The sequence below is a fragment of the Kockiozyma suomiensis genome (genome assembly GCF_038497685.1).
Source record: "Kockiozyma suomiensis strain NRRL Y-17356 unplaced genomic scaffold V2V93scaffold_8, whole genome shotgun sequence".
Lineage (NCBI taxonomy): Eukaryota > Fungi > Ascomycota > Lipomycetes > Lipomycetales > Lipomycetaceae > Kockiozyma > Kockiozyma suomiensis.
Window position 1 is genome coordinate 565,357 of NW_027117671.1, and position 16,813 is coordinate 582,169.

Sequence of the window (16,813 nt, forward strand, 5' to 3'; positions counted from 1 at the left end):
ACATATAGAAGTTTACTATTAGAAGTCTGAACACGCGTCGTTGACGCTATGGCCCAGTCGAACGCGTACTTAAACCATCTAAAAAATGGGTGGTTTAGGTCACCCCTTTGCGCCTAAGCCTCGGGCATGACAACTTCACAACCTCGACTCCAGAGTTTCAATCTCATTCACATTTATCATGGCTGATCTCGCTAATATACCGGGTTATAACCTGGTTACGCTTATGAAGCGGTTTGTTTAAGTTGATTGCATATTATCAAATGGTTGTGACTGATTGAATTGAGATAGTCTCGAAGCCGCGACCTCTCGTCTTGAGGACTTGACCGTCTTCCAAAGTCAATCTCTACAATCGTCTCGGGCCCCTTCCGAGGTCACTGTCAAAGATTTGCCCGCTGCGTCACCTGCTTCAGTTGCCATTGCTAAACCGGAACATGCAGTGGCTTCCGAGCCCGAGGTCGAGCAGATCGTGCCGGCTGTGCAAGAGTTTGATGACTTTATTGCTGAATTCGTGACTCCGTTCGTGACTCTCAGTGCTGATATTGATCCTGTTGTTGGTGAGCAAGCAAGGTCCGTGGCTGAGGCCTTTACCGCCGAACGCGAGTTTCTTAGGATCGTGTCTAAAGCAAAGAAGCCGGCCGCTTCTGATGCCGCCTATACTAATCTCTTCAAACCTATTTCTGCGCAGGTGATTAAAGTGCAGGAATTGCGTGAAGCTAACCGACGATCCAAATTTTTTAATCATTTGTCGACTATTAGTGAAGGTATTCCTGCCGTCGGGTGGATTGGCGTCGAACCTACTCCTGTTCCGTTTATCGGCGAGATGAAAGACAGTGCGCAGTTTTACGCTAATCGTGTCATTAAAGAGTATAAAGAAGTGTAAGTTTAAAGCTATATCATTGGATAATGGTCCTGAGTGCCTAATTTTTCATTAGGGATAAGAAGCATGTTGAATGGGCGCAATCATATTTACAGGTCTTTACGAACCTTCAGGCATTTGTCAAAAAAAATCACACTACCGGTCCGTCGTGGAATCCAAAGGGAGAAGATCTACAAACTGTGCTCGCCTCGTCTTTGTCAAAGGAGGCAGCAGTGGCTCCTCCCGCAGCCCCGCCAGCACCTGCCGCCGGCGGCCCACCTCCACCACCACCACCCCCTCCTGCCTCGGTCTTTCAGGTCTCCTCGGAACCCGCTGCACCATCCGGTGGGATTGGCGCCGTATTTGCCGAGATCAACCAGGGTGCATCCGTCACTGCTGGTTTGAAAAAGGTTGATAAGAGCCAGATGACGCACAAGAATCCTTCGCTGAGAGCGCAAGAGCCTGTCGTTACTACGAAGGCCAAGACGCCTTCACCGCCTACTAAGCCTCAAAGCCTGAAGCAGAAGAAACCTCCTCGTATAGAACTTGAAGGAACTAAGTGGATTGTTGAAAATTTTGAAAACGATCCTGAAGTCATCGTCGAGGCTGAGATTAATCATGGCGTTTTCATTCATCGATGTGTGAAATCAACGATCCAGATTAAGGGAAAATTCAACACTGTTACAATCAACGAGTGTAAGTCGACCGGTCTTCTTGTCGAAAGCTTGGTATCAGGGGTTGATATTATCAAGTCCAATAGCTTTGGCTTGCAAGTAACGGGAAAGCTTCCTACGATCTCTATCGACCAGTGCGACAATGGGCAGATCTATCTCAGCGAAGAATCCCTTGATGTAGAGATTTATACTTCCAAATCGTCTAGTATTAATGTCAACATCCCCGATCCGGAACTTGACGGAGATTTCAAGGAGCAGCCCGTGCCGGAGCAGCTTGTGCATTCCTTTAAGGGCGGTAAGCTTACGAGCTCGATTGTTGAGCATTTGGGTTAACAAAATCAAGCTCAATGGAAATCATCGTCTCTACTTGTAGTTTATTCATCTGCGACACATAATTACATATAAAGAAAGAAAAAGAATTAGACTAGTTGTAATTGTAATTGTATGCACCGTTTTGGTTTTCTGAATATGAGAAACAAATGAATTAGACAGACAAAAATACTTGTTGAATAAATATAGATATATACACTGAACATACCGGCCTAACGCAACATCTTGGCTAGCCCCGCTGTTTTTTACTCAATACCAGTTCACTTTCTCCGTCGGACATAGAATCTATAAGCTTCTTCGTGGAAAATCAGAGGAAGTGGTGAAATGACCTCAGTATGCCCATCTCTTGTCACCGGGTCACGCAAGTAAACGGCAGTGCAAGTCTTGAACGAGATCTCGATATGATGCGGTAAGATAGCGAACGGTGCGAGAAACGTTCGCGGGGTCCACGGCGTAAAATATGACTTTGAAGGATCTTGAAGACCATATTCGCCAGTTTGCCACGGCATATCTGAGCCGCAGAACTCAGGAAGGTAGGCATAGTACCAATGGGGAGTCATCATTAAGCTGGGGGCCCTGAACTCACGAACAGCCTCCTCGAGCTCAGTGACAAGAGATGATCGGTACTTATCAACAAGAAGTTTCTTCAATGCGATGAATTCAGGGCTAGACTTATCGGAAACATCCTTGGCAAACACTGCAGTCGCAGCAGCGTTGACGTCTTCGTATTCTCCGCTGACGGTACTAGAGTCACCATAGGACCTACGGTACTCCTCGATAACCTCAGAAGCTTGCTCTTCTAAGCTCGATAGATCAAAACTTTCGGACTTGATCTGCTCAATTCGCTTTGTTGTATGCTGGACTGCCATTTTACGCACTTCGCGGTATAAACGCTCTGGCTCATATGATCCATCGACGCTCAACGGCCGATACTTTGCTTGAAACATGCCTTCGGGGTCTTCTTCGCATTGCTCCAAGAACTCTTTGAAACTCTCAGCTTGGGACTCATCGACTTTGGATGAGAATTCTTTAGATGGCTTGCTACGGCCGACGGCACGGAGTACGCAGTCAGGATCGACTGTGAAGACATCGCCTGGCTGCAGAGGATACCGACTATGTCTCGTCTGTTGACTCTATTAGAATTTTGCACGGCGCAAAAAAATGGCAATCAGTACTCACTCTCTGTCCATTCACTTTAACGTGACCCCGAGCAACAAACTCTCGCGCCTGCTTGGGACTACTGGCAAAAAAGGACCTGAACATCGCGACATCCAGCCGCCGTTCAATAGGTGCGTATAAATCCATCGCAGCAGGGATATCAACCGCTTTTTGATCATTAAACCTGTTTGCAACGCTTGACAGCCGCGGGTTAAAAATTCCCTGCCATTGACGCTCTGTCAAATGCTCGCCGTGATATGCACGTGTCTCTTTCTTTGCTTTCCATCGTTGCTGGTACTCTGTTAAGTTGGCTCTGAAAGCTTCATCGCCTTTTTTGAAAATGTTGTATAAATTCTGTTTATGCCAAGTCGCGCGAAGTAGCTACAACAAATATCATTGTCAGATCAGCACGCCGTTCACGAAATATATTCACCAGAATAAGTTCCACTTACACCTCTCGTGAGTGACTTGAGCGGGACCTGAGGCTTCTTCGGCATCTTGTCTCTCAGCTCTCTCCTCTCCAAAAATAAACAAAAGTTTAAAAAAGAGCACTTAAGAAGTAGTCTCTATATGACCTGGAGATACACAGTCGTCTGACAGCCCTGCTTGCCTTTGATGTCTTTGTTGCAACTACTTTTTATGGTCCACAAAAAAATTTCGGAAACTATGTATGCTCGGAAGTAAAGGTTACCCGGATGAAATGACACCAATCCCTCGAATTGCGCTCTTCGCTAAAATCAATCATACTGAACGCGTTTTGTGTTTATTTACTATGGTCGCTGGATTGTTGGCACAGGCATGATGCTGTTGTTGTCGTGCTGTGTTCTTGTCTGTCATTTCTTAATTCAGCATGTATTTGGCCAGAGCACGAACGAAGAGTCTCAGCGAGCTTCTGAAGATGAAGCGATGACTGTTCTGAGCTTTCAGCTTAAACATGAGTTCATTGCGATACCCGGGTCAAATTCAATTATATATAATAGAGACGAGGACATGACCTCAGGCTTGAGCGATGAATATACTCAGCTGTATCAACTCAAGGCTTTAAGCCGAAAAATGACGTCTAATGGCGTGACGAACTGGAAAAGTATACCCAGTGTCACTGATAAAAATACTTTGATCACTCTAGGTGAAATGTGCTCAAATGCGTACATTGAGCCTCCAAAAGGTGAAGGATGGATGGAACTAGAAAGCTTATGGCATAGCGTATAGCATACCTTTTTTCGTTGTTTTGTATGATTGTTTTATTTTTTTAGCTAACATAGATGAGAGCTCCAAGGTTCACGGCATTGGATGGCATGGAGATGGGCTTCGCGGCCATGTCTTCACAGATTATTTTCATCGAGTTGCAATCATATCGTTCAAAGGAACAACGACTCAGATAGCGTCGGGCGACCAAGGCACAGTCGAGAACGACAAATTCAATGTACCACAGCTTGTTTCTTTGGAGAGGAGGAGTAATACTGATTTGATGTGCTTGCTTTAGAACAATATTCTGTTTTCCTGTTGCTGTGCTTCGCAAAGTTGTACCTGGACTCCTGAGGTCTGTGAATGCTCTGATCCTTCCGTATCATACCGTTGCTCCAATAACTGCGTTTCTCAGAGCTTGCATAGCAATCAGTCTTACTATATTGCATCTCTTGAAGTATATCGCCACATATCTCATCTCTATCCTTCATTTTCTATTTGGGTTACTGGTCACTCTCTGGGTGGAGGAGTTGCAGCTCTCTTGGGTCGCAGGCACGGAATACCTGCAGTCACATTCAATGCGCCGGGCGATCGGTTAGCTGCTATGAGGCTTAGACTATTTGATGAAGATGACAATATATACAACATTGGTAGTACTGGCGATCCGGTGTTTATGGGAGCGTGTAATGGAATGCTAGCTATTTGCGCCATTGCAGGCTATGCGATGGAGACGGGCTGTCATTCAGGCTTTGAATGTGTATATGACATTGTGAATGATAATGGAACGTACATGTCGATGGGTCATCATGGAATCAAGAGGCTCATCGAGACTATGAAGTTGTACGAGTCCGCTCCAAAGTGTAGTAGGAGAGATGACTGTGTTGATTGCTACATGTGGGAGTATGAAGATTAGATAATTAGAGCAGCGTACTATCTCTCTTTTCTCTTTCTATATTTATTAGATTATTGCGAATAATATCTACTGCAGTTATGGATCTATAAGCCACGAATAATAAGTTATAGAACTGTGACAATGTTATGAAGGGATGCAAGCCGATGTCGTCATAGACAGCATAACCCTAACTTTCTGTGCTGAACAAGTACAAAACCATCTCCGCCAGTTTCTTTGTCCTCACCAGATGTCATCACGCCTGATTTCATCAAGCCTCCGAAACTCTTCAATCAAGTCCTTCTCTCGTTCGTTTTCTTCAACTCCTTTCAGAATGGGTGTTACTGTTGATAGCATTGCCCCTGGTACGTCTTCCCTGGATTGACTCTTCTGGCCTTTCTGGTCCTCGCGAACATCACCACGTTCTGACGCTTTTATCTAGGCAACGGAACCGATTTTCCCAAGGCCGGCGACAAGGTCTCCATGCACTACGTTGGAACTCTTGAGAACGGCAAGAAGTTTGACAGTTCCAGAGACAGAGGTGAGTTTCATTGAGCAAGTTCGGAGCGCAGTCTACGTTTCGGCCTATTCGTAACCTTCTGTTCGCAAGCTCAACTGCTTCATCTACTGACGCAATCATTGCAGGCAAGCCTTTTGAAACTGTCATTGGTGTTGGTCAGGTCATCAAGGGATGGGATGAAGGTGTTCCAAAGCTCTCCCTTGGTGAGACTGCTAGACTCACAATTACTGGGTATGTGTAGTAGATTCAAACATTTTGTAAGATTATCGAGCTAATCAACCAATAGCGATTACGCCTACGGATCGAGAGGTTTTCCCGGTCTTATTCCCCCTAATGCTACCTTGATCGTACGTGCTTGATTCGGACTTGAAATTGATGGAAATTCTGGTTTGCTAACTTTATTGTTGTATAGTTTGAGGTCCAGCTTTTGGGAATCAACGGCAAGAAGTTGTAAGCTGCGCAAAAACAATCAATCTATTTAATGGCAAAAATTCTCTGGACCTTGTTTCCTGTGATGAAGCAATGCATACCTCGGTCTACTGCCAAGAAGAAATATATTTGTACCTTCTCTCCAGATAAATAAAAGATGCTCCAAGCAAAGAGAGCTGACTATTTCAAACCAGATAAAATTTCTATAACTGAAGTAATAATCAACCACTACCCCCAAATATACAATTAATTTAATGTACAGCCGAATTGCTACACGCAAGACTTTCTTCATTTTCGCCCATGTCGGGTGCTACGTCTAGTAGGGCCTCCACTCCTAGTACTCGTGGCAGTTTCAGCTGGCGCGGCGCGACCAGTTCGACCACGCTTGCTTCGACTACTCCCGCGTTTCTTGCGAGTATCTGACTCGTCTTTATCGCTGGCTTCAGTAGACCCATCATCTTGTTCCTCATCCTCTTCTTCTTCCTCATCTTGTTCATTGGCTTCGTCTTCGTCTTCCTCGCTCTTCACTTCCCCAGATACCTCTTTTTCTTTGCTGCCTTCATCACGCTTCTTTGATGGGCGCCCAGCTCCGGAGCCTCGTTTAGGTGCTCTTCCGCGACCACGTTTTGCTGAGCGAGCAGCAGTCGTCTTTTCAAGCGGTGCAGGTGTGGCGCGACCTCGACGTCTTGTCGTTCGAGGCGCTGTAATTCCTTCTTCTACTTCTTCTTCCTCTTCTTCTCCTTCTTCTTCTCCTTCTTCTTCTCCTTCCTCTTCTTCTTCTTGGTCTTCTTCTTCCTCGTCTTCTGCTACATCTTCGTCTCCTCTTTCCACTTCGTCTCTTTCCTCCTCCTCTTCTTCGTCGGCCTCTTCCTCGTCAGGTTTTATTTCGTCTTCGCCAGCTGACTCTTCACCGTCACTAGTAGCTACCTCTTTGTTGCCACGCTTCGCACCGCGCGTAGATATTGCCTCGGCCGTACCCTCTGCAATGGGCGTAGACACCTGAGCTGGACTAGTCGCTTGGCTATCAATAGCCCGTGCATGCTCGATTTGCAACTCTCCGTATTCATACCAGGGAAGCTTAAATTCAGATTGCATTTCAAATGGCTTTACTGAGTTTATAGACGGACTTTCAGGTTCATTCCGGCTCTCGGCTTTGTGTCGGGTTAGCATTGAAGGTGGAGATGAAGGGATTGGAGACAGTGAACCTGATTCCTCTGTTGAAGCTCCATCTTCCTGTAACCAAAATTTTAGAGTCGGTAGTAAATACACAATGTTGTAGAAGAATAAGTTACCAGATCATCAAGTCCTTCGAGATCGTATAGAGTCGATAACTTGTCCCATATACTTTTGAGGGAAAGGTACGGTCCCTGAACGTTTGAATTATTCACCATCTGACCAATGCACACCATCAAAAAGTGCTTATTAACACCTAGTAACGCAAGGATACGATTAGTAGTTTATTGATATTCTGAAAAATACGTTAAACACTTACCAACCGGCTTGTAGCGGCATATGGCTTTGAACAGAGCAGTCTCTTGCTCGATGTTCCAGGCATCTGGAGCCACGCTCGCTTCCTTTTTACGAGTCATTGCGTAATATTACCGACTTATCCTCATATATATCTAGATGTGTGAGTAGCCGCTGATGGTTAAGTGTCATTTAACTTTGCTGCAGGTTTTTAGTACTTGTTTGTTCAATGAGGTTGCCGTTCAACATAAGCGCATTGCAATTACAGTTTGCTTAGTAATACATTTGTCATTGATATAGCCCTAATTCTGAAAATACTCTTTTAGATGGAGCAATACTACGCATCCGCACACTGCTCTTATTGGAAGAGATAGTAAACGCTCAGAGACTAATAACTTCAGAACCACGACTATTTCTGTAATGCACTGTTGAGGGAGAAATCTGCTGCGTGTCTAGTAACGCCAAAGATGGTCAAACGCGTCAATCCGGCGCTAGTCCCAATAGAGCAACAAAATAGACGCGTCAAATGACCAGTACACCCCTTGATTAAGAACGCGTCGCGTCGCAGCAGAGTTTTCAATCAAGCCGACATACAAGCCTCCTCTTTACCTTTCCCTCTCTCTTTCTCTATCTTTCGCCTCTGTCTCTTTCTTGCTTATCCCCCTCTTCTTTTCCTTCTCAACAAAGGTATTAGTAACAGATAATGGCGACACAGCTTCAGGACGCCGTTCTCGAAGAGCGCACTCGCAAATTCCAGGATTTCCTAGAGGAAGATCAGTTGGCGAGCAATTACAGAGATCTTATTCGACTGATGCTTGCTCGCGAAGAGCGACGACTTATTGTTAATCTTGATGAAATCCGAGAATATGATAGGGATTTCTGGCAAGGGTGAGCTCTTGTTCTTTTCTTTTCACGCATGTTTGACCAGAATGCTAAGTTTTGCCTTTCATTAGATTGCTCGATACTCCTGGCGAGTATTTGCCTGCAGCAGACAAGGCTCTTCATGCGACTGTTCTTGCAGTCGCGGATCCGGTTCGTCACAATGTTGGGGAAAGTGACGTGTTCTACGTTGCCTTTCGCGGCAGCTTCGGCGACCACGCCGTCAATCCACGAACGATTTCAGCCATGCATGTCGGCAAGTTGCTCAGTCTTGAAGGTATCGTCACCAGATGTTCTCTTGTGCGGCCAAAAATTGTGCGCTCGGTGCACTACTGTGAAGCTACCGAAAAATTTCATGCTCGAGAATACTTTGACCAGGCTATGACGAGTACGATGACATCTGTGGGTTCAGTATACCCGACAGAAGACCAAGAAGGCAACAAACTGACAACTGAGTACGGATACTGTACATATCGCGATCACCAGACTATGTCGATCCAGGAGATGCCCGAGCGAGCGCCAGCTGGCCAACTTCCGCGCAGCATCGACGTTATCCTGGACGACGACTTGGTGGACACTGTCAAGCCCGGCGACCGTATCCAGCTAGTGGGAATGTATAAGTCTATGGGCAGTCGTTCGTCATCTAAGGATGGTGGCTCTGCACAGTTCAAGACAGTCATTCTTGCAAACAATATTGTCTTGCTATCGTCTAAGGCGAATGGCGGTGTGGCTCGCGCTCGTATCTCGGACATTGATATCCGCAACATCAACCGTGTGGCAAAGAAGCGCAATGTCTTTGAACTCCTTTCGCAATCTCTTGCTCCGTCAATCTACGGACATGATTATATCAAGAAGGCAATTCTTCTCATGCTTCTCAGCGGTATGGAGAAGAATCTTGATAATGGCACACACATTCGTGGAGATATAAACATTCTTATGGTCGGTGATCCATCTACCGCAAAGTCGCAACTTTTGCGATTCGTTCTCAACACGGCACCGCTTGCGATTGCAACAACCGGTCGCGGCTCATCTGGTGTCGGTCTAACGGCCGCTGTGACATCTGATAAGGAGACTGGCGAGCGACGACTTGAGGCTGGTGCTATGGTTCTTGCTGATCGTGGAGTTGTCTGCATCGATGAATTTGACAAGATGAGCGATGTCGACCGCGTTGCGATCCATGAGGTCATGGAGCAGCAAACAGTGACAATTGCGAAAGCCGGTATTCACACATCGTTGAATGCGCGCTGCTCGGTGATTGCGGCTGCTAATCCTGTATTTGGACAGTACGACACACATAAAGATCCGCACCGTAATATTGCGCTGCCGGATTCGCTACTGTCGCGTTTTGATTTACTCTTTGTTGTCACTGATGAAGTTAATGACGCGCGCGACAGAGCTATTAGCGAGCACGTTTTGCGGATGCATCGCTACGTTAAGCCCGGAACCGAAGAAGGTATTCCTGTACGCGAAGATGCTGGACCGAGTTTGCAAGTTGGCGACGGATCGGCTGCGCACCGGATGGACGACGAGAGTGACGATGAGGATCTTGAGGCTGCTGGTGGTGTGGGTGATGATGCTGACGAGCACAAGGTTTATGAGAAATTTGACGCGTTGTTGCATGCGGGCGTGACAACGCGAACCAAGATCAATGGACAGAAGAAGACTGAGGTGCTGAGTATTTCGTTCATTAAGAAGTATATTCACTACTCAAAAACGCGAGTAAAACCTGTTTTAACGCAGAGCGCGGCGGATTACGTCGTAAGCACGTATGCTGGTCTTCGAAATGACGAGCTGAGTGCTCATCAACGCAAGACGTCGCCTATCACGGCCCGTACACTCGAGACTCTTATTCGTCTCGCGACTGCGCATGCCAAGTCACGACTTTCATCTCGGGTCGAGAAGAAGGACGCGAAGGTCGCAGAACAAATTCTCCGGTTTGCATTATTCAAAGAAGTTGTACGACCAGAGCGTAAGAAACGGCAGAGGTTGAGCGAGGATAGTAGCGATGAGGACGAAGATGGTGAGGATGAATATGGCGATGATGAGGATACCTCTACTAGCTTCCGGGGTTCTTCTCTTCCTGCTTCGCAATCAAGCAGACAACTGCGAACCAACGTGCACCGTGATTTGTCGGCGTTGCTGGACGATGACGAGTCATTGGCACAGGATAACTTCCAGGTTTTAGCTGAGGCCGTCGAAGCTATGGGGGTATCTGAAGCTTCAGAAGGCAGTAGCCACATGGCAGGCCAGCAACCCGGAACTGGAGTGTCCAACTCGCGTGCCCAGCTCTTTACACAGATTGTTGGACGTCTGTTTAACACAGCCATTTTTACTGATGACTACGCAGCAGTGGACGTGCTGGTGGCTGAGGTCAATAAGCGCATGGAGCAGGAGGATCTGTTTTCTGAGCAGGAGGCTGCTGCCGCTTTGAGAAAGATGCACGACAAGAACCAGATTATGTTGTCGGGTGATATGGTGTATAAGATTTAGGGAGTTTAATATGTGTTGTATTGCTGTATTTTATCAGGTAAATGTTGTTACTATAGCGTGCTTTTTTGTGGATTTTCGAGCGGATTTTTAATGAAAGTTTTTAAAAGAAAGCATGAACGTATTTTGCGACTGGTGGCATATGCATTAAGATGTGTATATATAGAAGACAGCTAATCGTGTAGAAGAAAAGATTGCCCTCGCAAAACCTACACAGCTAGATTATTCAAATTCTCAAAATTTATGCTGGATGTCAGGCAATGGTCAGTTTCTAACAATGTTATATATCTTGCTAGAGTAAGATTGAGCGATACGAGCACTGAGTGACGATAAGATTGAAGAAGATATCAGGAGCCCATTTGATTATAAAAGATTGAATGTTATTGCTCTTTAATAAAAAAAATTGCAAGTGAATATAAATATGGAAATATAGATACAAATCCTACGGCAAATTGCGCTCCAGTCCAAGGTAAATTCAAGGTAAGCAGTCATCAATTATCATGCCGTGCTTATTTTTATTTTAGCTTTATATATTTAATGGTGCGGCGATAAGACAGCGAATACGAGTCCGAGAACTCCTCGGTACCGGCGGCTCAGAAAATTCCTTGTTTTGACAACGCTCGTGAGGTTGCCCTCCTCACTCTCTACCTTTCTTTATCTGTCTTTCCTTCCTTCTCTTCAACCTCAAACCTGCCTCAAGAAAATGGCTGCCGTCGTCGACAACTCGTCAACTTTTTTTGAGTCAGCATCGGACGACGCTTTCTCGACCGTCACCTCTGGCTTTCTCGCTAATGTTGTCAGCGGCTTCTCTTGGGGAAGACTCTTTCTCGGTCTATTTGTCGCCCTCCTAGTCTGGGATCAAAGTATGGTTTCTGAGAATATTTACGCTATTGCTTGCTTTATGGGTATAGTATTAACGCGTAAATTTGCATTATAGTCTCTTATTTGACCAAGAAGGGTGGCATTGCCGGCCCACGGTTTAAAATTTACCCCGTCATCGGTCCTTTCCTCGAGTCTGTTAACCCCAAGTTTGAAGGCTACATGGCCAAGTGGAATAGCGGCCCTCTTAGCTGTGTCTCTGTTTTTCACAAGTAAGTCAATTTTGCTTTATTGCTGAAGAGATAAAAAGAGGGGGGGGGGAAATATAAAAAGGAGCCTAAACTAATGGGCTGATAAACCTAGGTTCGTCGTTATTGCATCCACTCGCGACCTTGCGCGTAAAATTCTCAACTCGCCCGCCTACGTCAAGCCCTGCGTCGTTGACGTCGCCATCAAGCTTCTCCGTCCCACTAACTGGGTTTTTCTGGACGGCAAGGCGCACATCGACTACCGCAAAGGTCTCAACGGTCTTTTCACGCGTAAGGCTCTCGGTGTTTACTTACCTGGCCAGGAAGAGTGCTATGACCGCTACTTTGAGACTTTCCTTGACATGTCCAAGGATGGTCCAGTTCCGTACATGCATGTTTTCCGTGAAGTGAACTGTGCTGTGTCATGCCGCACTTTCTGCGGTCACTACATTAAGGATGAGCAGGTCAAACTTATTTCGGACAATTACTATCTCATCACCCTTGCTCTTGAGCTCGTCAATTTCCCTATCATTCTGCCTTTCACTAAGGCATGGTACGGTAAGAAGGCTTCTGATATGACTCTTGGAATCTTCGAGGAGTGTGCCCAGCTTTCGCGCGAAGCGATGGAGGCCGGTAAGCCAGTTACTTGCACTATGGACGCGTGGATTCGCGAGATGCTTGATGCGCGCGACAACGCCAAGACTGATGACGGTTCGTCTGGCGTTTCTATTCGTGTGTTTACCAACAAGGAGATTTCCGAGACCATTTTCACATTCTTGTTTGCTTCGCAGGACGCGTCTTCGTCGGCGACGACTTGGCTCTTCCAGATTCTTGCTGATCGGCCTGATGTGTTTGCGCGCGTGCGAGAGGAGCAAGAGCGTGTGCGTGGAGGTGATCTCAACAAGAGACTGTCACTCGATATGATTGACCAGATGACGTACACACATACGGTTGTCAAGGAGGCTCTGCGTTACCGTCCCCCTGTCATCATGGTGCCTTACCTCGTCAAGAAAGACTACCCTATTACCCCCGACTACTCTGTTCCCGCAGGCTCGATGGTTATCCCTACTCTCTACCCCGCTCTGCACGACCCCGAAGTCTACCCTGATCCGGAAACTTTCAAGCCCGAGCGATGGGAAGGCGAGTCCCTCGCCAACAGCTCTCCAAAGAACTGGCTTGTCTTTGGCACTGGTCCTCACGTCTGCTTGGGCCAGACTTACGCGGTTATGAACTTCATTTCTATGATTGGCAAGGCTGCTTTGACTATGGACTGGACTCACGTTATCACTGAAAAGTCCGAGGAGATTAAGGTGTTTGCCACTATTTTCCCTGAAGATAACTGTATTTTGCAGTTCAAGAAGCGCGAGATTGCCGCTTAGACTAAAAGAGAATCTTCTCTCCCACATTTTCACTTTTCTAGTTCACCCAAAATCTTATCTTTTCTTATTTTGGTTAATTTTAGTTATATTAAAAATGGCTCTTTAATTTGCCGTTTGCCTTTTTTTTTCCTATATTGGGAGGTTTTCAGTACTATGAGCTTTGGGAGCTATATTATAGGTGGCGCTTAGATTTCCATGTTTACTTAATACTCTTTGTTATTTCCGCTTTACATATTTGTTCTAGCTCCTTGTAATCTGTTGTACTTTATTTTCTTTTGAATCGCTTGAGTTGGTTTTTATAACTCAGTATTAGCGTGTGAGTTTAATGAAAAACCTGTCCAATTATTCCTATCTTTACAGTCTTACTTCATGTAAAAGGTAAATGAACTTCAATGTGTTTGAAAGAGTTCAAGTTCTGAGCCTCGGAAAATTAAAGCCTACATGGAATCAAAACAAGTAATAGCAATACAATTAAACTAATGAATTGAGATACAATATAACTCCTGATATAATAATTTTTCTTGATAACGCATTTAAATGTTTTTTATAGACAAATATGAAGGATTCAATTTTTAATAGAAATTCCGCCGACCAACATCGGCGCCACTCGCCTCTTTTTCTTCTTCTCTTTATTCTCTCCTTCATCAGGTTCTTCACGTTTAGACGTATACTCTGCGATATTAGGTACAGGACTGATAATTGGTGTAGCAGCCGCCGGCTGTTGTGAAGATGACGATACAGGAGTCATGTCAAGATCACCAATTGTAGAAGCTGGAGTGGGAGGGTAATACGCTGGATCTACTTTCTCGTCTTCTGTTTTTGTAGATGATGAAGTTGATGCTGATGATATGGCGGCCTTTTTCACGGTGTCTTCGTCAATGTATATATCGCCTAACTCATCCTTATCAAATACAACAGCTGAACAAAAGCCATCAGTGGAAGTCATGAAAAGAACACGCCCGTCCATGCTCCAAGTCAGATCTGTGAATGTAGCATAATGTAAATTAGCTACAACGCACAGTGGAGATGTCTGCTGTGTATCGTAAATAAGCACAGAATCCTGCGTAGCAACAGCGTATACGATACGATACGGCAGTGCAAACGCCATTTGCGCTGAAGATTCACTTGTAGAAGGCACAGAAGTCGATGACTGCAGATCAGATAAGTTAGATAGCGCAAGCCCATCGGGTGCCGACGTGTCAATCGTAATATTTACAGTTTCGCGGTGTGTGGCCGATGTCCGTAATTTATACTTGACTGAAGAGCTACGCACCACAATCGCAGGTTTTTTTAGTGATGGTAGATGCGCCACCGGAGGTTTATTAAGTCCCGCGCGCGTGTAAATGTATACTGTATTTGTCGACTCTTCGACTCCCGTAGTCGGATTTGTATGTCTAAACTGACCCGCTGGCGTCAGCAACAGACTTCCGTCGGGAGTAAATGACAAGCGGCGAAAAAAAGAAGTAAGACCCTCATTATGGTAGAGCTGCGACATGCGAAATCCAAGTTTAGGAGAATCGAGCTGACGCACGGCCGGTAGCGGCAAAGCAGGCGACGGAGACGGCGAGCGGCGCACAGAAGGTGAGTTTCCGAATGAGGACCGACGAGAGTGTGCCGAGACAGGAGGTGGGTGCATTGATGATGGTGTGCCGGGTGCAGATGGGGTAGGCGATTCTATTACTGAAGTTGAAGTCGGGGCGGCTGATAAAGGCGGTGGTGGTGGTGCGAATGTGCCTGCTGCTGTGGTTGGTGCTGCTGGAGCGTCGACATCAATGACGTGCTTGGGACCAACAGGTAACTCGGCTTTTGATATCTTGTGATGCTGTTGTAATGTGAACTGCCCATCCTTAGTTTTGAGCGTATATATATGAATGGACCGATCCGAGCTTTGAGTAGCGACATATTCATTGAGCGGATCCCACGCCACGCCTTGGACATAATGACTATGCTCGGCAATTTGTCTTATACAAAGTCCTGTAGAAGCACTGTAAATTCTTGCAACATTATCCATCGATCCGGCAATTAGATACTGAGAATCAGGCGACCAAGCAAGATCATATATCTCTGCCATCGACGACCGACAAAGATGTCTGATCCGCCAGGTCTCAGAGTCATGTGCTCGCTCGTCTGGATCTTCGCCAAATGAACGTCTAGGCTCGTCGGAATCTGCTAGTGACCAAAGAATGACATTACCGTCGTCTCCGGCTGATGCGAGGATCTCACCTACGCGAAACACGTTATGAGTATATGATCACACCAAGGAGAATAAAATACAGTAGTTACCCTTGAAATCAAACCGAACAACGTTTACCGCTTGAGTATGTTTGATCAGAGTCGAGAGATACGTGACTGAAGGAAACGGACCATCTTCACTCAGAGTAACGCGCCAGATCTGAACAAAAGACGCGTCGTCAGCATTATAGTTCATACCGCCGACGGTACCAGTGAAATACAGCTCCAAGCTGAACAACCAGAATGACTACAAAAAAAGACATACTCGAACATTATTGTCGCCACCAGCAGTAGCCAGACGGCCGTTTCCAGACGCAGTGGGTTGAAAATGTCCACTGTAGATAGGTTGGCTGTCGGTGTGCCAGTGCAGAGTAAGAGCGTGCGCTCTCATTCCGGTCTGTGAATTCTCTGACTAAATTATAGAGCTGCTATAGTATTGACTAGTTTTAAAGGAGAGCAAGAACAGATAGAGTATATTATACCAGTCTTGGTTGTATGCTGGAGATCAGAACACGAGCGAGGGGGTGTATACGCTGCGCTGACATCTTCGAGGTGTTTGTATATCTGTGATTAGTTCACGTGATGTGATTACATATATGAGGTTTTTGTGGAAAATGCCGATCAGTGAGAATGGGGTCGGCGAAAATGTTGCCAGGCCGAAATCTAAATGACAAGTTACGTAAAATTATGAAAGTAAGAATAGACGAATTATGAGAGCATCTTCAAAAAGCAGCGCATTCTGTCTGCCAAATAGGCTAACCAAATTCCGTGACTTTTGACAGAGGGGAGACTAGCCGCAGAGATCCACAGCCAGGGATACGGACGCGCGCTATCATCTGCAGTGAGCGGTCTTAACCACAGATCCGGAAGCAGTGAATTGTTATCTCAAGTGGTGATATTCATATCATTATAATTAAAAGGGTCAAATACACCACAATTGACAGAACGCAGCAGTGCTCATCAAACTTTTTGCGTCTTTCACCAACACATCCATATAACAATCAATAAAAATGACATAAAAATTAAAGTCCTGATCCAAATCCGAAATTCATAAATAAAAACATAGATTAACAGCAAATTCATAATGAAAAATAAAGGGGAAAAAAAGTTCACATGTGGATTCCACGTTGTGATTAACCGAGTTGGCAAAAAGACGCAACCTCGTCTGGCACGACCAATTCACAAGAGATCAGAACACGAAGAGTATAGCAGCAATAACAAGTGAGCAATGCATAGATAAGTAGAATGTAGAAAATAGTAG

General features: G+C 45.6%; 8 protein-coding genes across 8 annotated transcripts; 5 read left to right on the forward strand and 3 right to left on the reverse strand.

Moving 5' to 3' along the window:
• The first annotated feature begins 56 nt into the window (after positions 1 to 56).
• Positions 57 to 2,052, forward strand: V2V93DRAFT_371014 (adenylate cyclase associated N terminal-domain-containing protein). Its single transcript, XM_066910404.1, has 3 exons — positions 57 to 231; positions 289 to 876; positions 933 to 2,052. The coding sequence occupies exons 1-3, from the start codon at positions 179 to 181 to the stop codon at positions 1,861 to 1,863; spliced, it is 1,572 nt and encodes a 523-aa protein (XP_066765397.1). The 5' UTR covers positions 57 to 178; the 3' UTR covers positions 1,864 to 2,052.
• V2V93DRAFT_371017 (mitochondrial 37S ribosomal protein uS4m) lies at positions 1,885 to 3,649 on the reverse strand. The gene is made up of 4 exons (XM_066910405.1): positions 3,471 to 3,649; positions 3,040 to 3,399; positions 2,069 to 2,984; positions 1,885 to 1,992 (listed from the first exon to the last, which is right to left on the reverse strand). The coding sequence occupies exons 1-3, from the start codon at positions 3,513 to 3,515 to the stop codon at positions 2,121 to 2,123; spliced, it is 1,269 nt and encodes a 422-aa protein (XP_066765398.1). The 5' UTR covers positions 3,516 to 3,649; the 3' UTR covers positions 1,885 to 1,992; positions 2,069 to 2,120.
• Positions 3,650 to 3,691: 42 nt separating this feature from the next.
• V2V93DRAFT_336194 (Alpha/Beta hydrolase protein) lies at positions 3,692 to 5,199 on the forward strand. The gene is made up of 3 exons (XM_066907725.1): positions 3,692 to 4,221; positions 4,295 to 4,441; positions 4,502 to 5,199. Exons 1-3 carry the CDS (start codon positions 3,817 to 3,819, stop codon positions 5,114 to 5,116), a joined length of 1,167 nt encoding a protein of 388 aa, XP_066765399.1. The 5' UTR covers positions 3,692 to 3,816; the 3' UTR covers positions 5,117 to 5,199.
• A 56-nt stretch (positions 5,200 to 5,255) lies between these two features.
• V2V93DRAFT_371025 (uncharacterized protein) lies at positions 5,256 to 6,231 on the forward strand. Its single transcript, XM_066910406.1, has 5 exons — positions 5,256 to 5,457; positions 5,535 to 5,633; positions 5,738 to 5,843; positions 5,899 to 5,959; positions 6,025 to 6,231. Exons 1-5 carry the CDS (start codon positions 5,343 to 5,345, stop codon positions 6,064 to 6,066), a joined length of 423 nt encoding a protein of 140 aa, XP_066765400.1. The 5' UTR covers positions 5,256 to 5,342; the 3' UTR covers positions 6,067 to 6,231.
• V2V93DRAFT_265066 (uncharacterized protein) lies at positions 6,045 to 7,711 on the reverse strand. The gene has a single exon (XM_066907157.1). It carries the CDS (start codon positions 7,209 to 7,211, stop codon positions 6,330 to 6,332), a length of 882 nt encoding a protein of 293 aa, XP_066765401.1. The 5' UTR covers positions 7,212 to 7,711; the 3' UTR covers positions 6,045 to 6,329.
• A 149-nt stretch (positions 7,712 to 7,860) lies between these two features.
• On the forward strand, positions 7,861 to 10,974 carry V2V93DRAFT_371029 (MCM2/3/5 family-domain-containing protein). The gene is made up of 2 exons (XM_066910407.1): positions 7,861 to 8,396; positions 8,462 to 10,974. Exons 1-2 carry the CDS (start codon positions 8,212 to 8,214, stop codon positions 10,875 to 10,877), a joined length of 2,601 nt encoding a protein of 866 aa, XP_066765402.1. The 5' UTR covers positions 7,861 to 8,211; the 3' UTR covers positions 10,878 to 10,974.
• A 458-nt stretch (positions 10,975 to 11,432) lies between these two features.
• V2V93DRAFT_371031 (cytochrome P450) lies at positions 11,433 to 13,809 on the forward strand. The gene is made up of 3 exons (XM_066910408.1): positions 11,433 to 11,737; positions 11,812 to 11,965; positions 12,057 to 13,809. Exons 1-3 carry the CDS (start codon positions 11,578 to 11,580, stop codon positions 13,318 to 13,320), a joined length of 1,578 nt encoding a protein of 525 aa, XP_066765403.1. The 5' UTR covers positions 11,433 to 11,577; the 3' UTR covers positions 13,321 to 13,809.
• On the reverse strand, positions 13,657 to 16,207 carry V2V93DRAFT_371033 (WD40-repeat-containing domain protein). Its single transcript, XM_066910409.1, has 3 exons — positions 15,818 to 16,207; positions 15,604 to 15,712; positions 13,657 to 15,543 (listed from the first exon to the last, which is right to left on the reverse strand). Exons 1-3 carry the CDS (start codon positions 15,941 to 15,943, stop codon positions 13,886 to 13,888), a joined length of 1,893 nt encoding a protein of 630 aa, XP_066765404.1. The 5' UTR covers positions 15,944 to 16,207; the 3' UTR covers positions 13,657 to 13,885.
• Between the last annotated feature and the right edge of the window lie 606 nt (positions 16,208 to 16,813).

Bases quoted from the DNA above. Each gene is read 5' to 3' on its own strand.
- V2V93DRAFT_371029 (XM_066910407.1), top strand. From the start codon at position 8,212: ATGGCGACACAGCTTCAGGACGCCGTTCTCGAAGAGCGCACTCGCAAA. The intron at 8,397-8,461 runs GTGAGCTCTTGT...GCCTTTCATTAG, and splicing joins GATAGGGATTTCTGGCAAGG to ATTGCTCGATACTCCTGGCG.
- V2V93DRAFT_371031 (XM_066910408.1), top strand. From the start codon at position 11,578: ATGGCTGCCGTCGTCGACAACTCGTCAACTTTTTTTGAGTCAGCATCG. The intron at 11,738-11,811 runs GTATGGTTTCTG...TTTGCATTATAG, and splicing joins CCTCCTAGTCTGGGATCAAA to TCTCTTATTTGACCAAGAAG. The intron at 11,966-12,056 runs GTAAGTCAATTT...TGATAAACCTAG, and splicing joins TGTGTCTCTGTTTTTCACAA to GTTCGTCGTTATTGCATCCA.
- V2V93DRAFT_265066 (XM_066907157.1), bottom strand. From the start codon at position 7,211: ATGCTAACCCGACACAAAGCCGAGAGCCGGAATGAACCTGAAAGTCCG.
- V2V93DRAFT_371025 (XM_066910406.1), top strand. From the start codon at position 5,343: ATGTCATCACGCCTGATTTCATCAAGCCTCCGAAACTCTTCAATCAAG. The intron at 5,458-5,534 runs GTACGTCTTCCC...GCTTTTATCTAG, and splicing joins TGTTGATAGCATTGCCCCTG to GCAACGGAACCGATTTTCCC. The intron at 5,844-5,898 runs GTATGTGTAGTA...ATCAACCAATAG, and splicing joins GCTAGACTCACAATTACTGG to CGATTACGCCTACGGATCGA.
- V2V93DRAFT_371014 (XM_066910404.1), top strand. From the start codon at position 179: ATGGCTGATCTCGCTAATATACCGGGTTATAACCTGGTTACGCTTATG. The intron at 232-288 runs GTTTGTTTAAGT...GAATTGAGATAG, and splicing joins CTGGTTACGCTTATGAAGCG to TCTCGAAGCCGCGACCTCTC. The intron at 877-932 runs GTAAGTTTAAAG...ATTTTTCATTAG, and splicing joins ATTAAAGAGTATAAAGAAGT to GGATAAGAAGCATGTTGAAT.
- V2V93DRAFT_371017 (XM_066910405.1), bottom strand. From the start codon at position 3,515: ATGCCGAAGAAGCCTCAGGTCCCGCTCAAGTCACTCACGAGAGGT. The intron at 3,400-3,470 runs GTAAGTGGAACT...TATTTGTTGTAG, and splicing joins TCAAGTCACTCACGAGAGGT to CTACTTCGCGCGACTTGGCA. The intron at 2,985-3,039 runs GTGAGTACTGAT...TAGAGTCAACAG, and splicing joins TTAAAGTGAATGGACAGAGA to ACGAGACATAGTCGGTATCC.
- V2V93DRAFT_336194 (XM_066907725.1), top strand. From the start codon at position 3,817: ATGATGCTGTTGTTGTCGTGCTGTGTTCTTGTCTGTCATTTCTTAATT. The intron at 4,222-4,294 runs GTATAGCATACC...GAGAGCTCCAAG, and splicing joins TAGAAAGCTTATGGCATAGC to GTTCACGGCATTGGATGGCA. The intron at 4,442-4,501 runs GTACCACAGCTT...TGCTTGCTTTAG, and splicing joins TCGAGAACGACAAATTCAAT to AACAATATTCTGTTTTCCTG.
- V2V93DRAFT_371033 (XM_066910409.1), bottom strand. From the start codon at position 15,943: ATGAGAGCGCACGCTCTTACTCTGCACTGGCACACCGACAGCCAACCT. The intron at 15,713-15,817 runs GTATGTCTTTTT...TCTTTTGTTCAG, and splicing joins GTGGCGACAATAATGTTCGA to ATCTGGCGCGTTACTCTGAG. The intron at 15,544-15,603 runs GTAACTACTGTA...TGTTTCGCGTAG, and splicing joins TGTTCGGTTTGATTTCAAGG to GTGAGATCCTCGCATCAGCC.